Source organism: Physeter macrocephalus, chromosome 7 (genome assembly GCF_002837175.3).
Source record: "Physeter macrocephalus isolate SW-GA chromosome 7, ASM283717v5, whole genome shotgun sequence".
Lineage (NCBI taxonomy): Eukaryota > Metazoa > Chordata > Mammalia > Artiodactyla > Physeteridae > Physeter > Physeter macrocephalus.
Window position 1 is genome coordinate 113,196,545 of NC_041220.1, and position 22,581 is coordinate 113,219,125.

The 22,581-nt window shown below is 42.6% G+C and overlaps 1 protein-coding gene across 4 annotated transcripts in view; it reads right to left on the reverse strand.

Moving 5' to 3' along the window:
* Positions 1–22,581, reverse strand: part of LEF1 (lymphoid enhancer binding factor 1) — a 118,029-nt gene that overhangs the window by 34,949 nt on the left and 60,499 nt on the right. For all 4 annotated transcript variants that reach the window (XM_024119472.3, XM_024119470.3, XM_024119471.3 and 1 more), the window contains exon 4: positions 4,167–4,299. In XM_024119472.3, the coding sequence (XP_023975240.1) occupies positions 4,167–4,299 (133 nt within the window). The remainder of the gene's footprint in view (positions 1–4,166; positions 4,300–22,581) is intronic.

Below are 22,581 nucleotides of genomic sequence, written 5' to 3' on the forward strand. Positions count from 1 at the left end.
CTGAGCCTGCGCGTCCGGAGCCTGTGCTCCGCAACGGGAGAGGCCGCAACAGTGAGAAGCCCGCGTACCGCAAAAAAAAAAAAAAAAGATATTCTTCACTCCACGGCATATGGGATCTTCCCGGACCGGGGCACGAACTCGTGTCCCCTGCATCGGCAGGCGGGCTCTCAACCACTGCACCACCAGGGAAGCCCCTTCACTTTGTTTTATAGTGAGGTTGTACAAATGATTTCCTGCCCGAGCCTTGTACACTTCTCGGAAAAAAGAGACCGTGTTTTCCCCATCTGTGCATCAAACCATGGCTGTCTCCGGAGGAGGCTCTGAATATATTTCTGAGCGACTAAACAAATGAACAGGTGAAATAAAAGGACCCATTCCCCATGCTGGGTCAGTACTGTAACCATTTTGCACGTACCTACACGATGTGGCTTAGGTCATTACATGAGTAGAATAAAGTGGATGTGTTTTCTAAATAGCTTACTGTTGTTTTAAGATCCCATTTCCAAAGATTCCTAGAAGTATGTGCCTCTCTACCAACTCCTGTGCTACTTTAGACACATTTCACATCATTTAATGAGTATTTATTGAACACTTAACTATATTCTGGAAACTCTATGCAGTATATCCTTAAAAATTTTAAACTTTTATAAATAACTTTTATAAACACAGCTAAAATGATTCTGATGTCAGACTGTATGGATACAGTAATTCTGTCACTAGCAATATGTCCTTGAGGAAGTTATTTAATTACTATTCTGTAAAATCAGAATGAAAATGAAATCAGTGTTGTTGTGAGGAATAAATGCATTCATATATAATACTGAGAAGTGCTTGGTTTATAGTATAAGCACTATGTTGAGTGTTTGCTGTTATTTATAAGGATGCAAACATATGAACAGGCACATAAACCTAGTATTTCTTTTTTGTTTGTTTGTTTTTGCGGTACGCAGGCCTCTCATTGTTGTGGCCTCTCCTCCCTTTGCGGAGCACAGGCTCCGGACGCGCAGGCTCAGCGGCCATGGCTCACGGGCCCAGCCGCTCCGCGGCATGTGGGATCTTCCCAGACCGGGGCACAAACCCGTGTCCCCTGCATCGGCAGGCGGACTCTCAACCACTGCGCCACCAGGGAAGCCCTAAACACAGTATTTCTTAAAAGCTCTTTCCTTTTAACATTTTTATCAGACACAATGAGTGGAACAAAATGATGGGTATTAGCTTCCCTTGCTTTTCCTACAACTAACTACACCTACACACCTGCACCCTGCCCCGAAACACATACTGAGGGAAACGTAAAACCTAGTATGCTTCCTAATAGGAAATTAACCTACAGTGATTTTCCTACAAATGAGAATGGGTTCTGCTGACCAGCAGTTTATATTTATCGGATAATTCCATCTAGGGTTAGAGTATGAACACGATATTCATTTTTTGGATTTGGGGGGAATAAAGCTAGCCAGCTTCCCAAGGAACTTTGAAATCAGCAACTCAGAACCACCATGTTATAACCAGCTGTATGTGATATAACCAAAAGGCAGACAGAAAGAGAGAAAAGAGAGTAAATGCAAAAAATCCAGTAAGCCTTAGACTTTTTTTCCCCTTATACTTATTTTTTGGTGATCAATGTTCCCAAATATAATGATATGAACTCAAAATCATGTAAATTAGTACTTTTTTAAAAATTATTTTTGTTTTTGTGGTACGCAGGCCTCTCACTGTTGTGGCCTCTCCCGTTGCGGAGCACAGGCTCTGGACGCACACACCCAGCGGCCATGGCTCACGGGCCCAGCCGCTCCGCGGTATGTGGGATCTTCCCGGACCGGGGCACGAACCCGTGTCCCCTGCATCGGCAGGCGGGCTCCCAGCCACTGCGCCACCAGGGAAGCCCCAAATTAGTTCTTTTCAAACCAAGGTTTTATATCCCCCTAACTACACAGTGATGAGGTACATGAAGTCTAGGACAAAAAAAGTAATTAAAAACAGAATTTTTATATTAAAACAAATGTAAACTGTGTATGGAGTAGAATGCAAAAATCACACGAATTTTTAGGACAAAATACTTCAAAGCAACTGCAAGCAGACAATTTCTGTTCATGCCCACTAGTCCCTTCTCTAGTTCTAAAAAGTTTGTTTAAAAAAAAAAGTTTGAGGAGTAATGATATAAATTACAATTAGCAAGGTAAAACAAGGTAGGGTAGCCGTTAAGATATGGAAACAGAAGAGAAAGTGTAATTGTAATTGGTAGCTAGTCAGAAAATTGTCTGTTTCAAAAAACTCAACTCTCCTAGGGACTTCCCTGGTGGTCCAGTGGGTAAGACTCCGCGCTGCCAATGCAGGGGGCCCAGGTTCCATGCCTGGTCGGGGAACTAGATCCCGCACGCATCCCACAACTAAAGCCCGGCACAGCCAAAATAAATAAATAAATAAATATTTTAAAAAACCAAAACAAAACAAAAAACTGAACTCTCCTAGAATTCCTGAAAGAACAACTTCTGAACCATCCCATGTTACTCCTTTAAAAATTTGTATAATGTTATTCTTTTAAACAAGTCCGTTTCAAAGTGCTCGGAACAGGGACTGGGATATAGTAAGTACTATGTAATTGTTAAGTAAATTAACGGTTTAAAACTAAATAAAACATGCTGTTGGATTATTTTTGCTAATAGCTTGTTCGGGGCTTTTATATCTATCTTTAACTGTCATCTGCATCCTTATGGTCCTCAGAGGCCAAGGTCATATTGGTCATATGGTCCACCTTGGCCACGGCCAAGGTCATATTCTTGAGTTTCCCTCTCAAACTCGGCCTTCTTCCTAAGATGCCTATCTTAATTCCCTTTCTCACTACATATTCACAGACCTGTCTCTGATGTTTCTTATTCTTTGGAGGTCCTTGACAGAAGGAAGTAGAGGAGAGGAAGGACTGGAAATGAGGACTAAAACAGAGACAAACCCAGAAAGATCCGCCTTGATGATTTCTGCCTTCTCTAAATAAAGGTACCTGGGCTCCACTCAAGTAAAGTCCAACAGTAACTAAGTCCTCAAACAGTCGTCTTTTTAATAAAGGTGGGAAATGAACATGATACATATTTAACCTAGAAGTGTTCACAGCAGTGGGAAAAACACCCAGCCTCTGAACCCCACTCTTTTTTTTTTACATACTTACTATATTTTGTTGTTCACTATCGATCAAAGATAGGCCTGGACAAATGGATGAAGTGCTGGAGGTGGCACATTTGACCCCTATATACATTCTCTGCCTTCATGTGGTTTTACAGGACCTTTTATTTTGAATGTCTACAGATCCCGTTGAGGCCCAAATGTCTAAAGATCCCGTTGAGGTCCAAGCATGTATGTACGTGGACAGAATAAGGGCTATCCTGTGAACAAACTCCCCCTCAAAGTCTGCCGTAAGCTGACATGACCGGAAGGCTTGGAGATCCCGAGCTTTGTGTCCGACAATGAACCCACACCCACAGCCATCAGGTTAGAAAACAGGCGTCTTGATTTTTCAGACCGCTTATGATGTGTGTTTCTCTGTAAATGATACAGAAGCAGAACTTGGTAATAATGTGGAGAAGCAAAATAAGACTCACGTTGCTTTGACTTTAGACAGAGATGGTTTTGTATTCTAATTATATTTATATCTAAATTGGTGCTGGGAAACAACAAAGAGAGGAGAAAACACAACAGGGATATAAAGACCAAAAGAAATCACAAAAGGCTCAAAAAGGTAACATTTGAGGGAAAAAAATCTCCTGCTTTGTCCCTTTTCTACCTTTTTTTTTTTTTTTAACACTATCATCAACACCTAGGTACATGCTAAAATAAACAAATACGGCAGGGGGCACTGAGGACTGAATTTGTAATATATTTTCACAACATATTGGTTTACACTGTGATCATAGATCATTAGAGCTGTCATTTTGAAATGACCCTTCAATATTTTTGTTCTGTTTTTTTTTTTAATCCTGAAAAGAAAAGAAGCCAACCACAAATTCTTGTATGCTTATTAAAAAAAATTGCTATCAAACAAATTCCTCTCGTCTCCTAAGAATGTATCATGACCCACCCAGTGACATGGGTGGAGGCGCTTGTGAGGTCACTCAGACTGATGAGATGAGGCTCCTTGCTTATCCAAAGTGGCCTGGGGAGGGAGGCAGGGCTCTCACCTTGTTTGGAGCTGACATCCGATGGGATGTGTGACGGGTGTGATCCTGGAGAAAAGTGCTCGTCGCTGTAAGTTATGAGGGGGGTGAGAGGATGGACTGCGTGGGATGGCTGCACCACGGGCACTTTATTTGACTGCAAAGTAACCACAAGGACAACCGTTAATACGGACGCCCACCTCCTGTCTCCTCTCCCTGCAGAAGTCACACAATAGCAGTCACTGGGCGCCAGCACAACCCGAGAATCCTCTCCAGACCTGGACAACTGAACCATCTGCTCTACTCACTTAGATCTTCAGGATTTTCTCACGTTCAGTACTCAAGTACATGAATATCCCACCAAGAAACAACCAGTTATTTAACCAAGGCCCCTTTGGAGATTTAGGTTGGTCACTATTATTCCATATGACGTAAGTTCTAAACATACATATTTACACTCCCCTTTTGGATTATCTCCTCAGGTTAAAGTCAGCAAAGAGCTACTGAAGCAAAAGTTGTGAATGTTTTATAAACTCTTTCTTCATTATATACGTTTGGCATAAAAAAGGCACTCAATAAATATGGTTCAAAGAATACATAAATGAATAAATATTGTCAACTTGAAGGGCAACTTTTTAAACAACCCAGTATATATAAATCTGCTGTACTGATATCACCTTAGTTGATAAAATTCATAATTCTAGAGTTGTACATCTTTAAGAACCCTATTATACCATATAGTTTTATAGTTTTGTCAATCAAACATGACCATCATTCATTATGCTTTAGAGCTGCTCAGTTCATCTTCAGGTTCTTTAGTTTCTAGAAGTCTTAATTCATAAGAACGACTTCCCAATCTTGAGTTTAACGGCATAATGTGAAATATGGCTTGTCACAACACTCTAAATTGTTAACATTTATATTTTAACATATTTTATATGTCTTATATTTGTTTAAAAGTAAACTTTATTATTTAATTTGGAATTCTAAAAGTGTATAACAGTAACCCGTTTTAGAGGTTCAGGTTATTTATCTGGACTTCATCAATTTGAAATCTGGAATTCTTTTGTTTGGCTAAAGTTGACCCCGCCCCCCACCCCACCCCCAAGAAAGTGCTTACAAAGCAAATCAGTAATATAAACAAGATTCAGGAAGTTTAACCTAATCAGGGGATTGTTTTAAAAGAAACTCTACCCACCCCACCCCCCAAGAGAGTAAACTCAACACAATTACACACATGCAAAATACGTTTCTGATTTCAAATTCATCTCCTCATTAAAGCAGTCTCAGGAAGATCTCTATTTAGAAACACTACAGTAATAAGTAACTTGTGAATTTAAGAGGAAAAGACTATAATGAATTGTAAATATTCTCTCATTCACTAGTTCAGACATGCCTTCACCACAGCCAGTTTGAAATAGTGAGACTGTTACTGTACTACAGACTAAAGTGCACACGAAATCACTTTCTCCGGAAACTAATATCTGTGTTAAAAAAATTTAAGTGCCTGAAAACTGCACAGTGTAAACTGCTTAAAATGTAGGGACATATCTGAACGGCCAAGGGCCCATAACACACTTGTGTATGGTGGCTGCACCTATGATGTACGCTGATTATTTCATGTTTTTTTACAAATTAGGTATAAACAGTACGTGGCTCCAACAGGAAAAACCATCCCCTCAGGAAAATTAGGAATAATCATACTAGTAACACTTAATTCTCTTTACAGTTAGTAATTCTCTACACCCTATCGTTACAACCTGCACCCAAAAGACACTTATAAAAGAAAAAAAGCAAGGGGAAAAAAAAATCACTCTTTTTTAGACAATGACATAATATCCATACTAGACTTTCCCCTATTTTATAATTATCAGCTTCCCTCTAATGGCAGAACTTGCGTAGCTCATATAGCCCTTGGCATTTATTAAGTAGAGCACCATTATCAAAGCCACACGCCTTTTCTCCCTGCACTTCTGCACAGACATCTATGCATATAAATGTGTAAAAGGTTAAAAAAAAATCTTTCAATGCTTTTCAAGGGTTAATGATGCAGTTTGTCATATACACAGAATGAGCTTCTTAAATACTTAGAATGCTAAATGAATGCTTCTTAAAATATTTAGAATGCTAGAGGAAGTGGGAGGTGGGTGGGTGTGAGAATATTATTATTACAAACCCTTTTAAATACAGCAAAAATCGCAACACCCAAATGCTAAAATGAATATATTTCAACTATAGTTTAGAATAACTGCTTTGAGTTTCATTTTTCAGAAGTTTCATAAGAAGCATAATCGCCAAACAATCTACTTAGATATTTTCTTGGGGTAGTGAAAAAAGCATTGCAGAAATCTTCTGGGAAAAATATATATATATTTATTTTGCATGCCTTTCTCATTTCCAGAGCACCACCTTAAGGAACCTGCATTAGCAGGCAGCATCTTCTTAATGTCTGACCTATCCCTCCAGTCATATAGCTCAGAATCCGGTGCCATGAATTTTTGTTAAATTATGCTATCCTTGCTCTCCTCTTAATTTTACGGTTTTCAAGACAGATTTGCTTTCCTGTGGGAAGGAGATAAGAAGCTGAGGATTTTCATTTAAGCTCTGGCCTTGTCTTATATTTTGCAAGATGGATAGCGGAAGCAGTACTAGTAGGTGTGTTAAAGCCAACAAGGATTATGTCTATTTTTGTGGCCAAATAATAAAAGCAATATGAAATCTCAATAATATGAGCGAGCCCAGTTCTAGGGTTTATATCTCGCCTCCCGCTGATCACCTCTGCTACGTATACAAAAGGGTCCAACCGACACCACGGATGCTTGGCACGTCGCCCTCACAGTCAAGTGTCCTCAGCCCTAAACGGTGGGCTTCCTCTGACATCAGGAGCTGCTGCCCTCTGATGCTACATGCACACACAAGGCGAGAAGCCAGGCACTGCGACTTTGTGTAAGTTTTAAGACAGACAATATAACCATTCTGTTTTATCGCCCACCTTAGGATTTTTTCTCTTTCTTCTGAACTTTTTATTTTATATTGGGAGTACAGTTGATTAACAATGTTGTGTTAGTTTCAGGTGTACAGCAAAGTGATTCAGTTATACATATCCATGTATCTATTCTTTTTCAAATTCTTTTCCCATTTAGGTTGTTACATAATATTGAGCAGAGTTCCCTGTGCTCTACAGTAGGTCCTTGTTGGTTATCTCTTTTAAATACAGCAGTGTGTGCATGTCAGTCCCAAACTCCCAACATAACCATTCTTAATTCTAGTCTTCTAATCTCCAAATAACAATGTGCTGTATATTGGGGAGGGAAGCGTGTGAGGAGAGAAATAACTAATCGACTGCTTAGCTTCTATAGACAAACTTACGTAACTACGTTATAATGCCTAGTTACAGGTATATATGTGGGCACATGTGTATATTCATTAAGCGCCTAAAATGTGCCAAGCACTATTCTAGTGCGGACGGCCAATACAGACAAGGTCCCTGCTTTCACGCAGCTTCCTTTCTAGGGGCCTGGAAATGGGGATGCGGGTACTGGAGACAAAAAAAAAAAAAAAAAAATGCGTAAAAAACGAAACAAAAACCCCAAGCAAAATCTGAAAAGACATCAAGTGCTATGAAGAAGAGGAACCAGGTGATAAAAGAGACAGTGTATATCTCATCATATGCCTTCGTATCACATTAAAGCTGTAAGAAACCGAAAGTTCATTTAGTCCAAGATCCTTACTTTCTAAGACAGGAAGCTGAAAAACAGAGGTCACCAGGGAATGGGTGATCAAGCCATGACTACTATCAACAATTACAGTAAGACAGCCTTGCTCACCACACAACTCCAGTAACAAAGGGCCACTGTGAAAAAAAATGGGAATGGAGACCCCAGGGGCACTTAAGAGAGTGGAACCAAGCAGTAGAGAAATACCATCTTTTTGGCTCCTACTCTGTGCTGGGAACTGTGCACCTAGTACTGTACCTAATGGGACGCCAGTCTCCTGACTCCCCCTCTGGTGCTTTTCCCAGCACACAGCTCCCTGTAAGGGAGGGAAGAAGGGCAAAAATCACTTCGATTCTTTTTCATTCACAGGTACGGTCAGGTAAGTCTTAGCTTCCAGAGGAGAACCACCAGGTACTCCCAACATGTGTCCTTTCCTTGATCATCTCAGGAAAACAGCACGCACAATTACTCCACCTTTACAAGACACCTGGCAGCCTTAAGTCGTCCCAAATTCTCCACGCCCGCTCAGAGAGGTTCAGTAACTTGCCTACACTTATACGGCAGCAAGTGGCTAAGCCAGGCCACAGACCTTCACCTTCTGATTCCAGCTATACATCTCAGGCAGGTGAACACTCAGGTGAGCAAAAGGAAAAAGACGGAAAGAGCAGGTACTGGAAAAGGGGTCGAAAATATCCAGAGTGGATTCGAGAACACAGCTCTCCTGCCTATACTCGGCACCCATAAGTGGCCATTCAGGAGGAATCCCGCAATCTTTTCCCAAACTGGAAAAACCACCATCAGGCCACCCTTACCCGCGAAGCACATAATGATTACAGTAACCAACACTTAGCCAAGTACCTCCTATGTACTAAGCACTTTATAAGTATCTTTGAGGCAGATACTATCATTATCCTCCTTTTCCAGATGGGGAGGCCGGGGCACAGAGAAGGTAAGTACCTTTCCTGAGGACCCAGAGCTAGTAAGTGGCAAAGCCAGCTTCAAATGCAGGAAGTCTGGCTCTAGAGGCCACGTTCATTACCAGTAGACCACGCGGCCTCCCTGAAGAGCCCAGCTCATGAAATCTTGGACACTGAGTTGACCATCTGGGCCGTAGCTGACAGTATGTGACATCCATGAAATGCCCGTGTGGTCTCTGTCCCCCGCACAGGAATCACATCAGACAAAGAGGCACCTTAGTAGCAGCGGTTAGAGCTGGAGACTCAACTGCCACCTTTCTCTCCAGGACTGGAAAACATTCCAAGGAAGCTAGCTGGGCTTCCACCCAGGCTGGTCCCTGCAGGTAAGGACTTCTTCGGCATCACGGCCAATAAGCCCCACACCTCCTGTGGACACGGAGTGGGTGCCACTTAGGGATCCTGAGAGCCACCCGCAAAGCAGCATGCCCAGCCACGACCCACTCACCACTGGCGATAACTCGAGCTGTCGTGAATGTCTTCAGCCTCGGAGGAGGTGGTCTGGGAAGGGCTAAAACGTGGCTCAGCCCCCTCCTGGCTAAGGCCGTGGGCCTGCTGTAAGTGGGGTAACTGCGGGGGAAACCTGCTGGCCTGCTGGCCAGTCCCCGGGGTGCACACCTCCACACCCCCACTAAAGCCACAGTGCAGGATCTGGCTGTGCACAAAGGTCCCGAGTTCCATGTCAATTGGCTGTGCATTTTATCAATAGTCCTCCTGGTAATAACCGAATCCAGGGGAATTTTGACACTCCACCAACTTACTGAGATGAGGAATTTCATCTGGCCTAAATCGTTATGGTGGCATTTTACTTCTTCTTTTTTTTTTTTTTTTTTTTTTTGCGGTACGCGGGCCTCCCCCTGCTGCGGCCTCTCCCGTTGCGGAGCACAGACTCCGGACGCGCAGCCCCAGCGGCCATGGCTCACGGGCCCAGCCGCTCCGCGGCACGCGGGATCCTCCCAGACCGGGGCGCGAACCCGGTTCCCCTGCATCGGCAGGCGGGCGCGCAACCACTGCGCCACCAGGGAAGCCCATTTTACTTCTTATTAAACTCTTAAGAAGTCTGGTGTTCGTGAAGTAGGAGCCGTGCAATTTCACACCGTGCCTTCCCGTCCTCTTCTGAGAATCTGAGCTTCTCAAGCCTTCCCACAAAGAGGAGCAGATTTAATTTGCCCAAAAAGGATACAGTGATTCTTGCGATCATTAGAACTCAAAAGTAACACCTGGTACTGGAAATCTTTCCTAAGAGCCACCAAAGCTGAACACCTGATTCAGATCTGATGTGGCTGTCAAATCTAAATGACTACCGGCTGTGATGCAGCAGCTTTTTTCAGATAATGAGGAGGTCCCAGACTTTGCAGACTTCCTGAGCAGGAACCGATAAAACTCTAAGGTTCGCAAAGGACAGGTATTCCACGAGCCCAACTCTGGAGGCAAAGGGATGGTCTCTACTGGACACCTGGAATGTTTTCCCTAAGAGAGGAAGGACCATGTTGCAGGGAAAGGAATTAATATGCGCTGGACGCCCAGTTAGGTGCCATGATTACGGCCATGCCTTTATATCTCTGGCTGGCACTCATGCACAGGGGTGGGCGGTATCATCTCTGTATTTATAGATGAGAAGGCTGAGTCCTTTTGGACGCAGCTAGGTAATAATCAGAGGAGGGAGAACTTGTGCTCGCACAACTGGGCACCCGTGTCCCTGACTGTCCTGCCCTACTACTCAGCTCCTCTCTCCACTGCTGCTCCAAACCACCCTGCCAGCTGAGCATGGCCTGCCCTGGGCTCAACTGTAAGGAAGGGTCTGGACAGAACAATGGGCCACTTGGAAAAGACTGATGTCACCAGCAGGACCCCACACAGACTGAAGGAATTGCTGATAAAATGAAAAGGTGTGACGCGTCCTCCGTGTTCCCACCTCTCTACAAGGTGATGATTTCTATAGGTTTCCTCACTTACACCTAAAGTCACCCCTAAGTTAGGTGTTACGGTTTACCTTACACAGAGGAGAAAGCCAAGGTTCTCAGAGGGTAAGCAGTTTATACAAGATCACACAGGATATTAAGCGGCAGAGACAGGATTTGGACCCAAGCTGGAGACTCTGAAGTCCACAGCTTGTATCCCAAGGAACCAAAACCAGACAGTGCCGGCATCCTCTGGTTGCCAAGTGGATGAGATGAGTAATAATACAGTTTAATATTCAAGTACATGGGAACTGGAGGCAAAGCGTTCAAACATTCAAATACCAGTTAGCTGCTATGCTGAGGTAACTCACTTAGTTTTCCAGAATCTCGGTCTTCCCATATGTAAAATGGGTAGACTAATACCTCACAGGATGAAGGTGAGGATTAATGAACAATGCAAATAAAATATCTATCAAGTCCTGGCATATAATATATGCTCAATAAATATCTGTGGAATGGATAAAGAGGAAAGGGAAAAGAGGGCCAATAAATGAATTACTCTGCTCCCCAAAGTTCGAATCACTCCTCTAAGACACAGTACATTTTAGAATTTAGAACTGTGCTTTCTTTCAGATGAATTACCCGCCAACTCTCCCTTCTGCAACTGGTTTAAGAGGAAGACAACTGGATTCTCCTATCTGCTTTCACATTCAAATCTCCAATTTGATATGTTATTTTGGTTGAAATACAGGAAGAAAATCTGACCTCACACAGATACGTTGTTGAAAAGGGAAGGATTATTTTAATAATTTTTTCAGATAATTGTGGATCTTCTTTGATACTAAACCAAAACTCAACAAGTGGTAGTTTAAAGGCTTGCTGCAATGTAGAATCAAAAAGCTTATCAATATATTTTTCCTACTCTTACATTAAAATCGATTGCTCTGTCTTGCACTTTGAATTCACCCATGTATCATTCTGCATTGGGTCATTTGGAAAATAGCCTTCACTGAGTTGACATATTTTGTTACACAATATAAAAATCACATTCATTAATGTCATCACTCATCTCATCAGAAAAGCTTTAAGGATTTGGGAAGTTACCAGGCCTACAGTAGTGGTTAACAAGTTTTCTAAAATTCTAATTTTTGCTTGAAAGCTCCAATTTTATCACTGGCAACAAATGCTATCAAGTGTTTTCACTGAAGAGAGAGACTCACCTTACTCATTTGTGAGAAAGTATCTGCCAAATACCAAAGTCCAAAGAACCACAGTTTGTCTGTCAGTTATGCAGTCAAGGGGTCAAGATTTAATAAAAATAAAAAATTTTCTACTGCTTCCTCAAGGATATTCTAAGTGACACCGGCATTTTTTTCTACCCTGGGAGGGTGCTGTGGTGCAGAATTCAGGGACTATTAGTACCTTTCGGTGCCAAGGCACCAACAGTTTTACCCACTGTTGCTCTTGGACCAATGATGCAAATGCCAACACACAGTGGAAAAGACAACTAATGTGTTGCCGTTATCACGACAGTAGTTTTGACCTCGTGGACACCCTATCTCAGGGAGCCCTTTGAAAACTGCTGCCTGTAGTAAAGTAATGGTACAGAAATAGTTGTTGATTGTGGATGATCCAAGCCAATAAGGTGAAAAGTATTATTTTTGTTAAGCTGAATTCAGAGAGAAATTGATTAATGGGTTACAAAGGTAGAATGCTTTCATGATGTACTAAGTTATCATTTTTTCCTTCCTGTCTGCTAGTATCATAAATCTGTAAATCAAGAGAAATTTGAAAAGCAAACATTCAAAAGTAATATATACCACATCCTTTTAAATAACATTAAAATTTTTTTACACTCCTTCAACTCTTTTAACTCAATATAGAACCCCAGAGACTTGTGTTCATTCATTCAATTTGAATTATTTTCTTCAAAGGAATTCTTGACACATTATAGCTGGGAATAAGAATTTGCACCCTTTGGTGCTAAGAAGCCTTCTTCAACTTCCTCAGGTACACCAGTCATCCCTGGCTCTACGCTTGCAGCCCCAGGACATGACGCCATGCATTTACCACACTGCATTGTTACTACCTGTTTGTGCATCTGTTTCCTAGATAGAGATCAGGTCTTGGTAACTTATCGCCAGTGTCTAGCACAGGTCCCGGTAAAGTGGAGACAATCAGTACCTACTTCTTGTGACTAAAGGTCTGAATGAGGCTTTCAACACTAACAAGTCAGCTCTGCTCAAGAAAGAATTCCTACCCTTAAATTAAAAACAGGGATTGATCCTCATATTTTCTATTGCCGCCTAAAAAATTATCGCAAATTTATCAGCGGCCTTAACACATCACAATGTATTGTCCCTCGGTTTCGGTGGGCAGGATCCTGGCATGGTGTGACCTGTTTCTTAGCTCAGGGCATCACAAGGGTTGGCCGGGCTGAGTTCCCGTCTGGAGACTCTGCCAGCTCACTCTTGCTGTTAGTAGGATTCATTTCCTTGTGGTGATCCCCATTTCCCTGCTGCTCTGTCACGGGGGGCCACTCACATTCCTTGACAAGCAGCCCCTACGCTGAGCATCAAATGTTTCTTGCTTTGAGTCTCTGATTTCTTCTTCTATGACCTCTGGAGAAACCTGCTTTCCAAGGGCCCCCCATGTCAGGGGTATGTCAGGCCTACCCCATAACCACTCTTTCCTAAAGGCAACAGTGAGCGTAAGAGAGAAGGGGGAGCAGCTCTGATCAGCTCAGGATGCTGCAGACCGGATGCCATCTGTTAAGACACAGGTCAGCCCCTTCACTCTGTTTGCAAAATGTTATCACCAATTAATCTTCAGCAGATAACAATGAAGTACCATTACAAACGTTATTTATCTGGTCTTAGAGTTCTTCTGGCTACACTATAAAGTCCTGAGGTTTATATTTTTATTTATTTATTTATTTATTTTTTGCGGTACGCGGGCCTCTCACTGTTGTGGCCTCTCCCGCTGCGGAGCACAGGCTCCAGACGCGCAGGCTCAGCGGCCATGGCTCACGGGCCCAGCCGCTCCGCGGCATGTGGGATCCTCCCGGACCGGGGCACGAACCCGCGTCCCCTGCATCGGCAGGCGGACTCTCAACCACTGCGCCACCAGGGAAGCCCAAGTCCTGAGGTTTAGTTTCGTGTTTTCCTCCTCTCCTTTCCTCTCTTTTTAATCCAGGGACTACATCGTCAACAGCGTGTTACACGCATCAGAGTTGACGGCAGTGGGGCAGTGGCGGCTCAGAGGGGAAGGGATAAGAGAGGATTCAAACACCTCCCCCTCCCCTCCTCCCAACGTCAGGGAAGTCAGGGAGAGCTACGTGCAAGGCAAGTTCCAAGGTAACTACGGGGTCATGGCTTAAAGAATGGAAAAGGGCAATCACTAAACAGAGCTGAGGCTCCAAAGAGATTTATTTTGAAGAAAACGTTAACAACCAACATATCAGACTTCGGCCAATTATCTGCCTTTTAAGAAAATTTTTAGAAAAATCATTTTATATTTAAGTGCAACTCTCTTATTACAAGGGTCTATCTAACCGGAAGCTTTTGGCTTAATTACCTGACCCTAAAGAGTCATATAATTGTCTTACCGTTTATTAACCACTAATAATGCACTAAATGCTGTATGAAATAAACATGGTAGAAGGGAAGTAAATCAAAGTTGTAGGTTAAAACCTGGATGCTTGAGTGAGAAAGACAAGAGAAGGGACATTCACGGAATATTTACTATATTCTAGGAACTACGAATGATACTTACACACTTGTGATCAAATTCACTTCCTCGTTTTCAAATAAGGAAACAAACTGAGGCTCTGAAAGGTTAAGTTCTACCCAATGTCACATAGGTTAGCTTGTAAATGTTTGAACCTGGATTAAATACAGATCTGTTCTATCTCAAACAGATGAGCTGTTCACTGTGAGCTGCTGAAACGAATGGGAACAAGGGGAATAACTCAATTCTGGGAGCCTACAGGGGACCCACACGTCTCAGTCACTGGAGTCTATAACTCAACAGACTGGGGTTAAGCTGCGAAAAGATCAGAGTAAAAGGGAAAATGACTTATAATTAGGTAAAGGTACAACATACTATTATTTGATTGATTTCACAACACCCTCACCACACCCCTAATCCTCAGAGCGCTGCATTTATTTTTCATGGTAAAGACTGTTCTTTGAAAATTCAAGATAAACAAACAAAGAACAAAACAAACAGGTTTGAGATTTACTGTGCTAGTGGTAAGACATTACCAGATGAGGCCAGACAGTGGCTAATTCAGAAGTTGAATAAAGGGATGAGGCACAGGTGAAAGGAAGGATCACTAGATTCTAAGGAGGCAGGATAAGGAGGAGGAGACTGCCTGGGCTACTAGCTGTAGGAGCGTGGGGCTCTGTGGGGTGCATAGATATATGTAAAATTTTACAGCGGAAAGACATGGGGTAGAACAAGATGCCAATGGTTCGTAGCATTTTCTGGATCGTAGACATCGTGATCTGATGAAAGCGGTGTGTAAATGTTTTTATATACAAACACAATCACACATTAATGGACCGGGGTGGGAGGTTTCAAGTGTGTACAGGGGAGGACAGGGAACGGAGTAGCCCATGGACCCTAGATTAAAAACTGCTGCCCTATTCTAAGAGAGAAGTGCTTTAGCAATCACTAAATCCTAACAATTTATTATGATTAATAAGCTGGAGTTTAATTAGCATGTTGAAAGTAGTATTTGTGTGGCTCATTGGGAAATAATGAAAGGCACACAGGTCAGTGAAGGTGGGTGAGAAGTCAGGGCCAGGGCCTTCCTTGTCTACCACGAGAGCCCTGAGGAGAGGCAGCTAGCAATAGTTTCCTCTGTAGCCCAGTGACAAGGCTGTATAACGACAACAGGCAACAGGAAAAGACAGAATGAGGCCACTCCAGGAGCTCTACAACCACAGAGGGAGTGTACTGCTTTGGGGTGAGTGAACCCCCAGAAGTTCTCCTCTGAATCTCATCAGCCATCGATCCTGAAGAGACTCGGTCAGGTTTTCTGGTGCTGGTCCGAGCACAGGCTGGTTAGAAAAGACTCTCTCCACCCACTGCCCAGGGATAGACATTCAAAGGCAAGGTTAAGTCTTCCTACTGCCACCACAGCAGAAACTATCTATCATTCAGTTCCAGAGGGTTGGAAGATTTCCCCACGGCACTCAGAACGTCCAGTCCGAGAACTGGATGACCCTAGATCTCCTTGGGGGAGAGGGGAAGCGGGGATGGGGTTGAGGGCAAGGAAGTCCCACAGCTACCCGGGAGAGTGGATGAGTTGTTTTTATATTTGGGCTGCAAACGGATGGTACAAAATTCCATTTTCAGATGCATTACAAGTTAATGGTTAACTCATTCCTTGATGGGTAACCATCTTTCCATCTCACACCAGAATATATTGTCTGAAAAGAAACAAAACCCAACACACTAGAGCTTATCTTGAGTGAAAATGATGCTGCAGACATCACCATTTATAGGATATACTTTTATGAGTCAAGGAAAAAAAACTTTTGCTTGGGATTTGAAACCAAATTCTTGAAATGAGTTGAAACTGAGGCATAAGACCTGAGTGACAAATGAAGCAGATTACATAAACAGGATTTTATGTAATTTACTACATTTCAATTCATCCTAAAGCCCACAGATAAGTCAAACTAGAACAGCAAACTTTCCTGGAAAATGTTTGTCTCAATGGTATAACAAGAGGAAGCAAAATGTAAAGTCCCTTTAAAAACTCAGTTCTTCTCATATATTATAACAGAGAAATGCCCTATAGCCAGTGGAAAAGTATAGCAATAGTTATTCTCCGCTGGTGAAAAAGGATACTTCCACGAATATATAATCAAAGATAAACTCTATTTTGTAGCATTTATTGTGAATAGGAAATTTCCTTTTTGAATTGTATCTTGCATCCTTTTTGGGAAAACTTGCTGATGGACTCGAGGCAGATACCGAATGCCTGATCTACAAACCTTTCCCAAGAGCAACCCAGGTTACTGTTTATTTACAGCAGTGTATTGGAGTCGGCTTCTACTAGCTCTCCAGAGCCGTCTGCTAAATTTTCAGGAATTTTGAGAACCTGTTAATATTATGTTGGTAGCTTGAAAATTGGCCACGGTGGGATTATTTATACCATGAAAATTGGCAAATATGAAAAGTCACTGCCCCTTCCCCCCAGACTGGTTGTTAAACATGAAACAGCACACCACTGGCAAACACTGAATCCCTTCCTAAACTACCCAGTGGAACAAACCTTTCTTTCCTTATTCCTCTTTGACAAAGCAACAGGAACACATTCTCCATCTTTGCCTGAAACCGTTCCAGAATAAGGAGTTTCAAAGATCGTCATTTGATGCGATCTAGGATGACCTGAGCCGTGCCCCCAGGCCCTGCTAACACTGGGAGAACCTGTGGCGGCTGAGCATTGACTACTCGGCCTGGTTCCCTGCCACTGGGCTTCAGCAGCACCGGGTCTGAGTCAGCAGACAGGAGGAGCTCCACCACGTGGCACTGACGAGAGAGTTGGAGAAGATTTGCGGGCATTTTCTTCCCTCCTCTCCTGGAAATAGTTCATGCAGCCCCAAAAAAGGATAAAATGCTTAATGGAATTACTTTTGAAAGTTATCCGTAACAAATGAATTTTACACAGAAAAGCAAATAATTGAAACTATGTCATACATGCATTAAAGAATGCAGCTTCCAACATGAGGGCGGTATATCAAAGAGCAATTGTCCAGACAAACTGCACAGAACCGGGTACTGGACTAAATAGACCAAAAAGAGGGAGGTGAGAGGCTGCTGTCTTTACAGCACTTTTACTCAAGAAATAGGACATAAATACTCCGTAGAGAATATGAGAATCAACTTAGGGATCTCTGAAAGCGATTATGAATTTTTAGGGAGACGTGTAAAGGAGCAAAAATAATTTAAGGGATAATTAAGGAATATTCTTAAGACACTATACTCTTTGCTTTAGCAAAGCTTTTGCCTGGGTTTCTATACGAAGGCTGGGGGTAGTGGACGGTTCTTGGGCAGATAATAATAGCATACTGGATTTGAAGTCGAAACACCTGGATACTATTCCTGGTCCTACCTGTTGTGTGAACTTAGGCAAATGACATACCCTTTTTGTGTTTCAGATTGCTCATTAAATGAGGCTAATATTTTCCCCGGCTAAGTGTGTATAAGGATCAGGTGAGATCATGCATGGAAACACTTTGCAAATGGTAAAACACTCTGTAAATACAAGTTAATTCTACTTTGGAAAAAAAGAAGTCATTAATCTCATTTCCTACAATGAGAATGTTATTACCTGAGTCCACATGCGTGAGTTTGGCGAATACCAGGTAAAGCTAACTTAGAAATTTGCTGAAACAGTTAATAATGGCCTCAAAGAATCCTCTCAATCACTGTTTCACTACTGATTTGCAGCCTTAAAGAAATCTCTACTACTCCCTATTAGGATAACTTCTTTGTGTAAGAATGTTTCTTTTCTGATGCAAATATGCTACAATATGGTCTATCTAAATGCATGAAGAATATTTCAATTTACCTCTTTAATATGTGTCACCTGCTCCATCTGAATACCAATATTTTAACGATGTTTGAAGGTAGTGGTTGACTTGCTAATACAGAAAGTGGAAGTATATATGTACTGGGGGGCCAAGAAAGCCTGAAGATGATCCATAAATGCAAGAGGGAGCAAGAAAGGTAAAGGCACGTGAGGAGCGGTAAGGCAGGGCTCTTAGATGCAACAACTTGAAGTTTTTGAGTCTGAAGTTTTGGGACTGGATTCCTGCCATCAACAAATGATAAAAGTGTCGGCCCGAGTATCTTCAATGCCATCTCCAGTACCAACGACCCTGTGATGCCAAGGGTTTCTAAAGCTTTGAATTCCAATATTTTAATATTCTGTAGTTCTGATTCTTCCAGAGGTAACCAGGAGGAAGGAAGAAGAATGTCGGGAAGGCGAAAGAAAGAACTGCACATAATCAGAGATGACTGACTTACCTGAACATTTAAAAAATCAGTTTGAAGATGCATCAGTGTCACACTGCTGATGGGGCACTGGCTTGCTGGCGGCACGTACTGGTAAGCTGAAGGAACATCCATAAAGCTTACAGAACAGATGTAAGACAGAGGGCGGGAGCATTTTAACTGTCATGAAACCCGATTTCTCCCAGCGCAAGGACCTGTAAGATTGTGCTAATCGTGACAAGGGTCAGAACTTCCAGATGAGGTGAGTCACCCTGTCCAAATTCCACTGAGGGCTTCTCCCTTTCTGCAGCCAAGACAGGAACCACTGTGGACTCCTGCACCCCAAGTCTACCTTGAACCTCGGCCACTGAATTAACCTTCAAAGGCAAACCCAGTTGGACTAGTCTGTGACTAAGAAGTGGCAATCCTCTGTCAGAAGGGCAGGGAGATGGGAGCCCCCTGAGTTAGGTGCACATGCACCAAAAGGCCAGTCCAGAGTCTGCACTGACAGAGTGAGCTAACGTTCAGTACTTGTAGGTGCTATGAATGGTATGGCTACAGAGTTATGGTCCTACAAAATAACAAACATTGAAGAAGAGTCCTGCTTTATTTCAGGAGTCTAGATTCCTGGTTTCCTCTAAGTACTTCACCGCAAAGAGGATTCAGCGTTGGCAGTTTGGTCTAGCTATGAATAAGCCACTCCAAGGAAAGGCTGATGTCTTGTGGGGAAAAGCCAGAACTGAACTGTGACAAAACAACCCATTTACATTAGTTTACAAAGCGTCTTCATGTCCCTCGTCTCATTTGGATCTTGGCATTGCCCTGGAAGAAAAGCATTATTAATTTCCCCATTTTTCAGACAAGGACAAGAAAGCTCAGGGAAGTCCAACACCACAAAGTAGTAAGTAAGAAAGGCTGGACTAAATCCTATTTTCTTTCACCCAACCATGATGCAGCCCATTTTCTGATTATCCAGTGGCCGACAGCCTCTCTCACTAGGTTGGAAAAGTTGACCTGGAACAGGTCACAGGGCCTCAGAGGCAGGCGTGAGAAATGTCAAGCTCTAAAGGCGTGGCCAAATAAGAAATCACCACAGACCCACCCCCCCAACCCACCCCCAAATGCTATCATCATCTGTGTTTATGCTTTAGAAATAGTTATGCAACATACTAATGTATAGTATAATCAATCAATACATTATCCACAAGCCTTGCAATTCCCAAGCCAAGCTGATGAATGGAATGTCAAGAAAGAATATAAGCTATCATTCTATTTAGAAAATTCCTGCCTCATGCAAATAATCCTTTTAAGGAACCTCTGGGCCTCTGTTTTTCACCTTCCCTTTAACTTCCAGTTTATGTTAACAACGGTCATTTCTTCAGGCTCTCAAGTCTTTCAGCTAATTAGCAATGCTCAGGACACCTTCCCAACCTTCATTACTACCGCTAATTCTTGAAAATAATTAAACTTTATTTCACCAGAGTTTGAATATGTCTATTAAAAAATCCAAGGGAATTCATTTTCTCCACCAGCCCTATTTAAGCCAGCTTAATGTGGCGATAACATAAATCACTGTAAGTAATACGTTTTCTTGTATTTAACAGAACCTGAAAATTTCCAACTCAAGATTATTATTGCAATACGAACTCAGTTATGTTTTCTCTAACCAAATATATTGACTTGTTTAACACCTGCCTCCCTTAAAAATGTTTTAACTAGGTGATATTTAGGCCTTTAAAAATATTTCAAAGAAATAGATAAGAAAATAGTTTTTCAGTTCCTCAAAAAGTTAAACATAGAATTACCATATGACTTAGCAATTCCATTTCTAGGAAAGTACCCAAGAGAACTGAATGCATGTGTTCACAGAAATGCTTGTACACAAATATTCACAGCAGCATTGTTCATTAATAGCCAAACTGTGGAACAATCCAAAGGTCCATCAACTGCTGAATGCATAAACAAACTGTAGTGTATCCATACAGTGGAATATTATGCAGCTATAAAAAAGAATGAAGTTCTGATATATGCTAGAATATAGATGAACCTTAAAAACTATATGAAGTGAAATAAACCAGACACAAAGGCCACATATTATATAATTCCATTTCTGTGAAATGTCCAGAATAGGCAAATCCATAGAGACAGAAGGAAGAGTCGTTGCCAGCGGCTGAGGGGAGGGAAAAATAATTGGGAGTGACTGCTAATAGGTAGGGATTTCTTTTTAAAGTGATAGAAATATTCTGGAATTAGACAGTGGTAGTAGTTCCACAACTTAGAGAATATACTAAAAACCACTAAACTGTACAATTTAAATGGTAAATTTTATGTTATGTGAATTATATCTCAATTTAAAAAAATAAACTAGAAGCGCAATAACTGATTTGGACTGAATGAAGGCTAATTGTACTGTATATGTAAGGCAAATCCAAGCAATATTTTACTGTGTATGTGAACGGTATCTCTGAACCTTGTAATTTTACATACAGTGATGACAGGGCAATCTCAGAAGGCTAAACTTGGGATTATATATAACCAAAGCAGAGCCCACAGCAAAAGCATGACATGCTGTGTGTGTTTAGGGACACAGATGACACCCACATATTCATACTGAGGACACATCTAGGAGCGAGCCTCCCCTTCCCTCACAGACACTTTCCTGGGCCTTGCTCACATGCTGGCAGGAAGGCTGTTATTGGCCCTGTGGTGCCCCCGACCTTCCAGGAGCTCTCTCTGGAGTCTTTTCATAAATGGCATCAGTCTGACTGTGGACACCTCCGCAAATGGACAGAAGGGAACCGGCACATTTTCCAGGTGTTCTCCAACCTACCAGAGGATGATTAGGGTGTTTGCAAGCCTCCTGGGAAATGGCACTGACTTCTCAGCTTGCTCTCAGCTGTCAGGTAGACAGACGGGCATGCTTCACGGGAGGTGAAGGGAGCATACCTTGTAGACTCGGAATCCGGGCACACACGGAAGGAAGGGCTCCAAGGGCTTTCTGCTGGCCTGGTCAGCAGGCCACGTTTACAGGCAGCAAAAACCTGGAAAGTCTCTATTTGTAACCTGGAGTTCTAAATACTAAGGTTGATATTTTATCCTATTCTCAAAAAGGCAGTGAGTTTTTAAAGTTACAAGTGTGTAAAGAATCCACTGCCATGTAATATCCACTTCTTAAGAGGACTACTGGGGGCTTCCCTGGTGGCGCAGTGGTTGAGAGTCCGCCTGCCGATGCAGGGGACGTGGGTTTGTGCCCCGGTCTGGGAAGATCCCACATGCCGCGGAGCGGCTGGGCCCGTGAGCCATGGCCGCTGCGCCTGCGCGTCCGGAGCCTGTGCTCCACGATGGGAGGGGCCACAACAGTGAGAGGCCCGCGTACCGCCAAAAAAAAAAAAAAAAAAAAAAAAGAAAAGAAAGAAAAAAAGAGGACTCCTGGGGATTGGAATAAAGGCCACGCTCTCATTTGAAAACATTGTTTTCATTTCAAATATCTCCATTTTCCCGAGCGGTTTCAAAATTAACTTCAATCATGTTCAAATCATGACTTTTACCATTATATGTGAACATTTTCAGTTTTCTATCTCATTTCCCCTACAGAGGATTTGGCCAAAAATCTTACAGCAGAACAGGGGAAACGATGCCACCTCTTCCAGCACGGAGTCTCTGGCCGGGCTCCCGTTAGCCCGCCGTCACAGGATATGAGCAGGATGACTCCCGGGCTGGAGGAGAAATACTTTCTCTCACACGAGACGGGGAGAGTTGCTCCTTCAAAGTGATCAAGAGCAAAGCAGTGTGCTGAAGTGGGATTCGAGAGCTGGAAGGAGCCTCAGGGCTCACA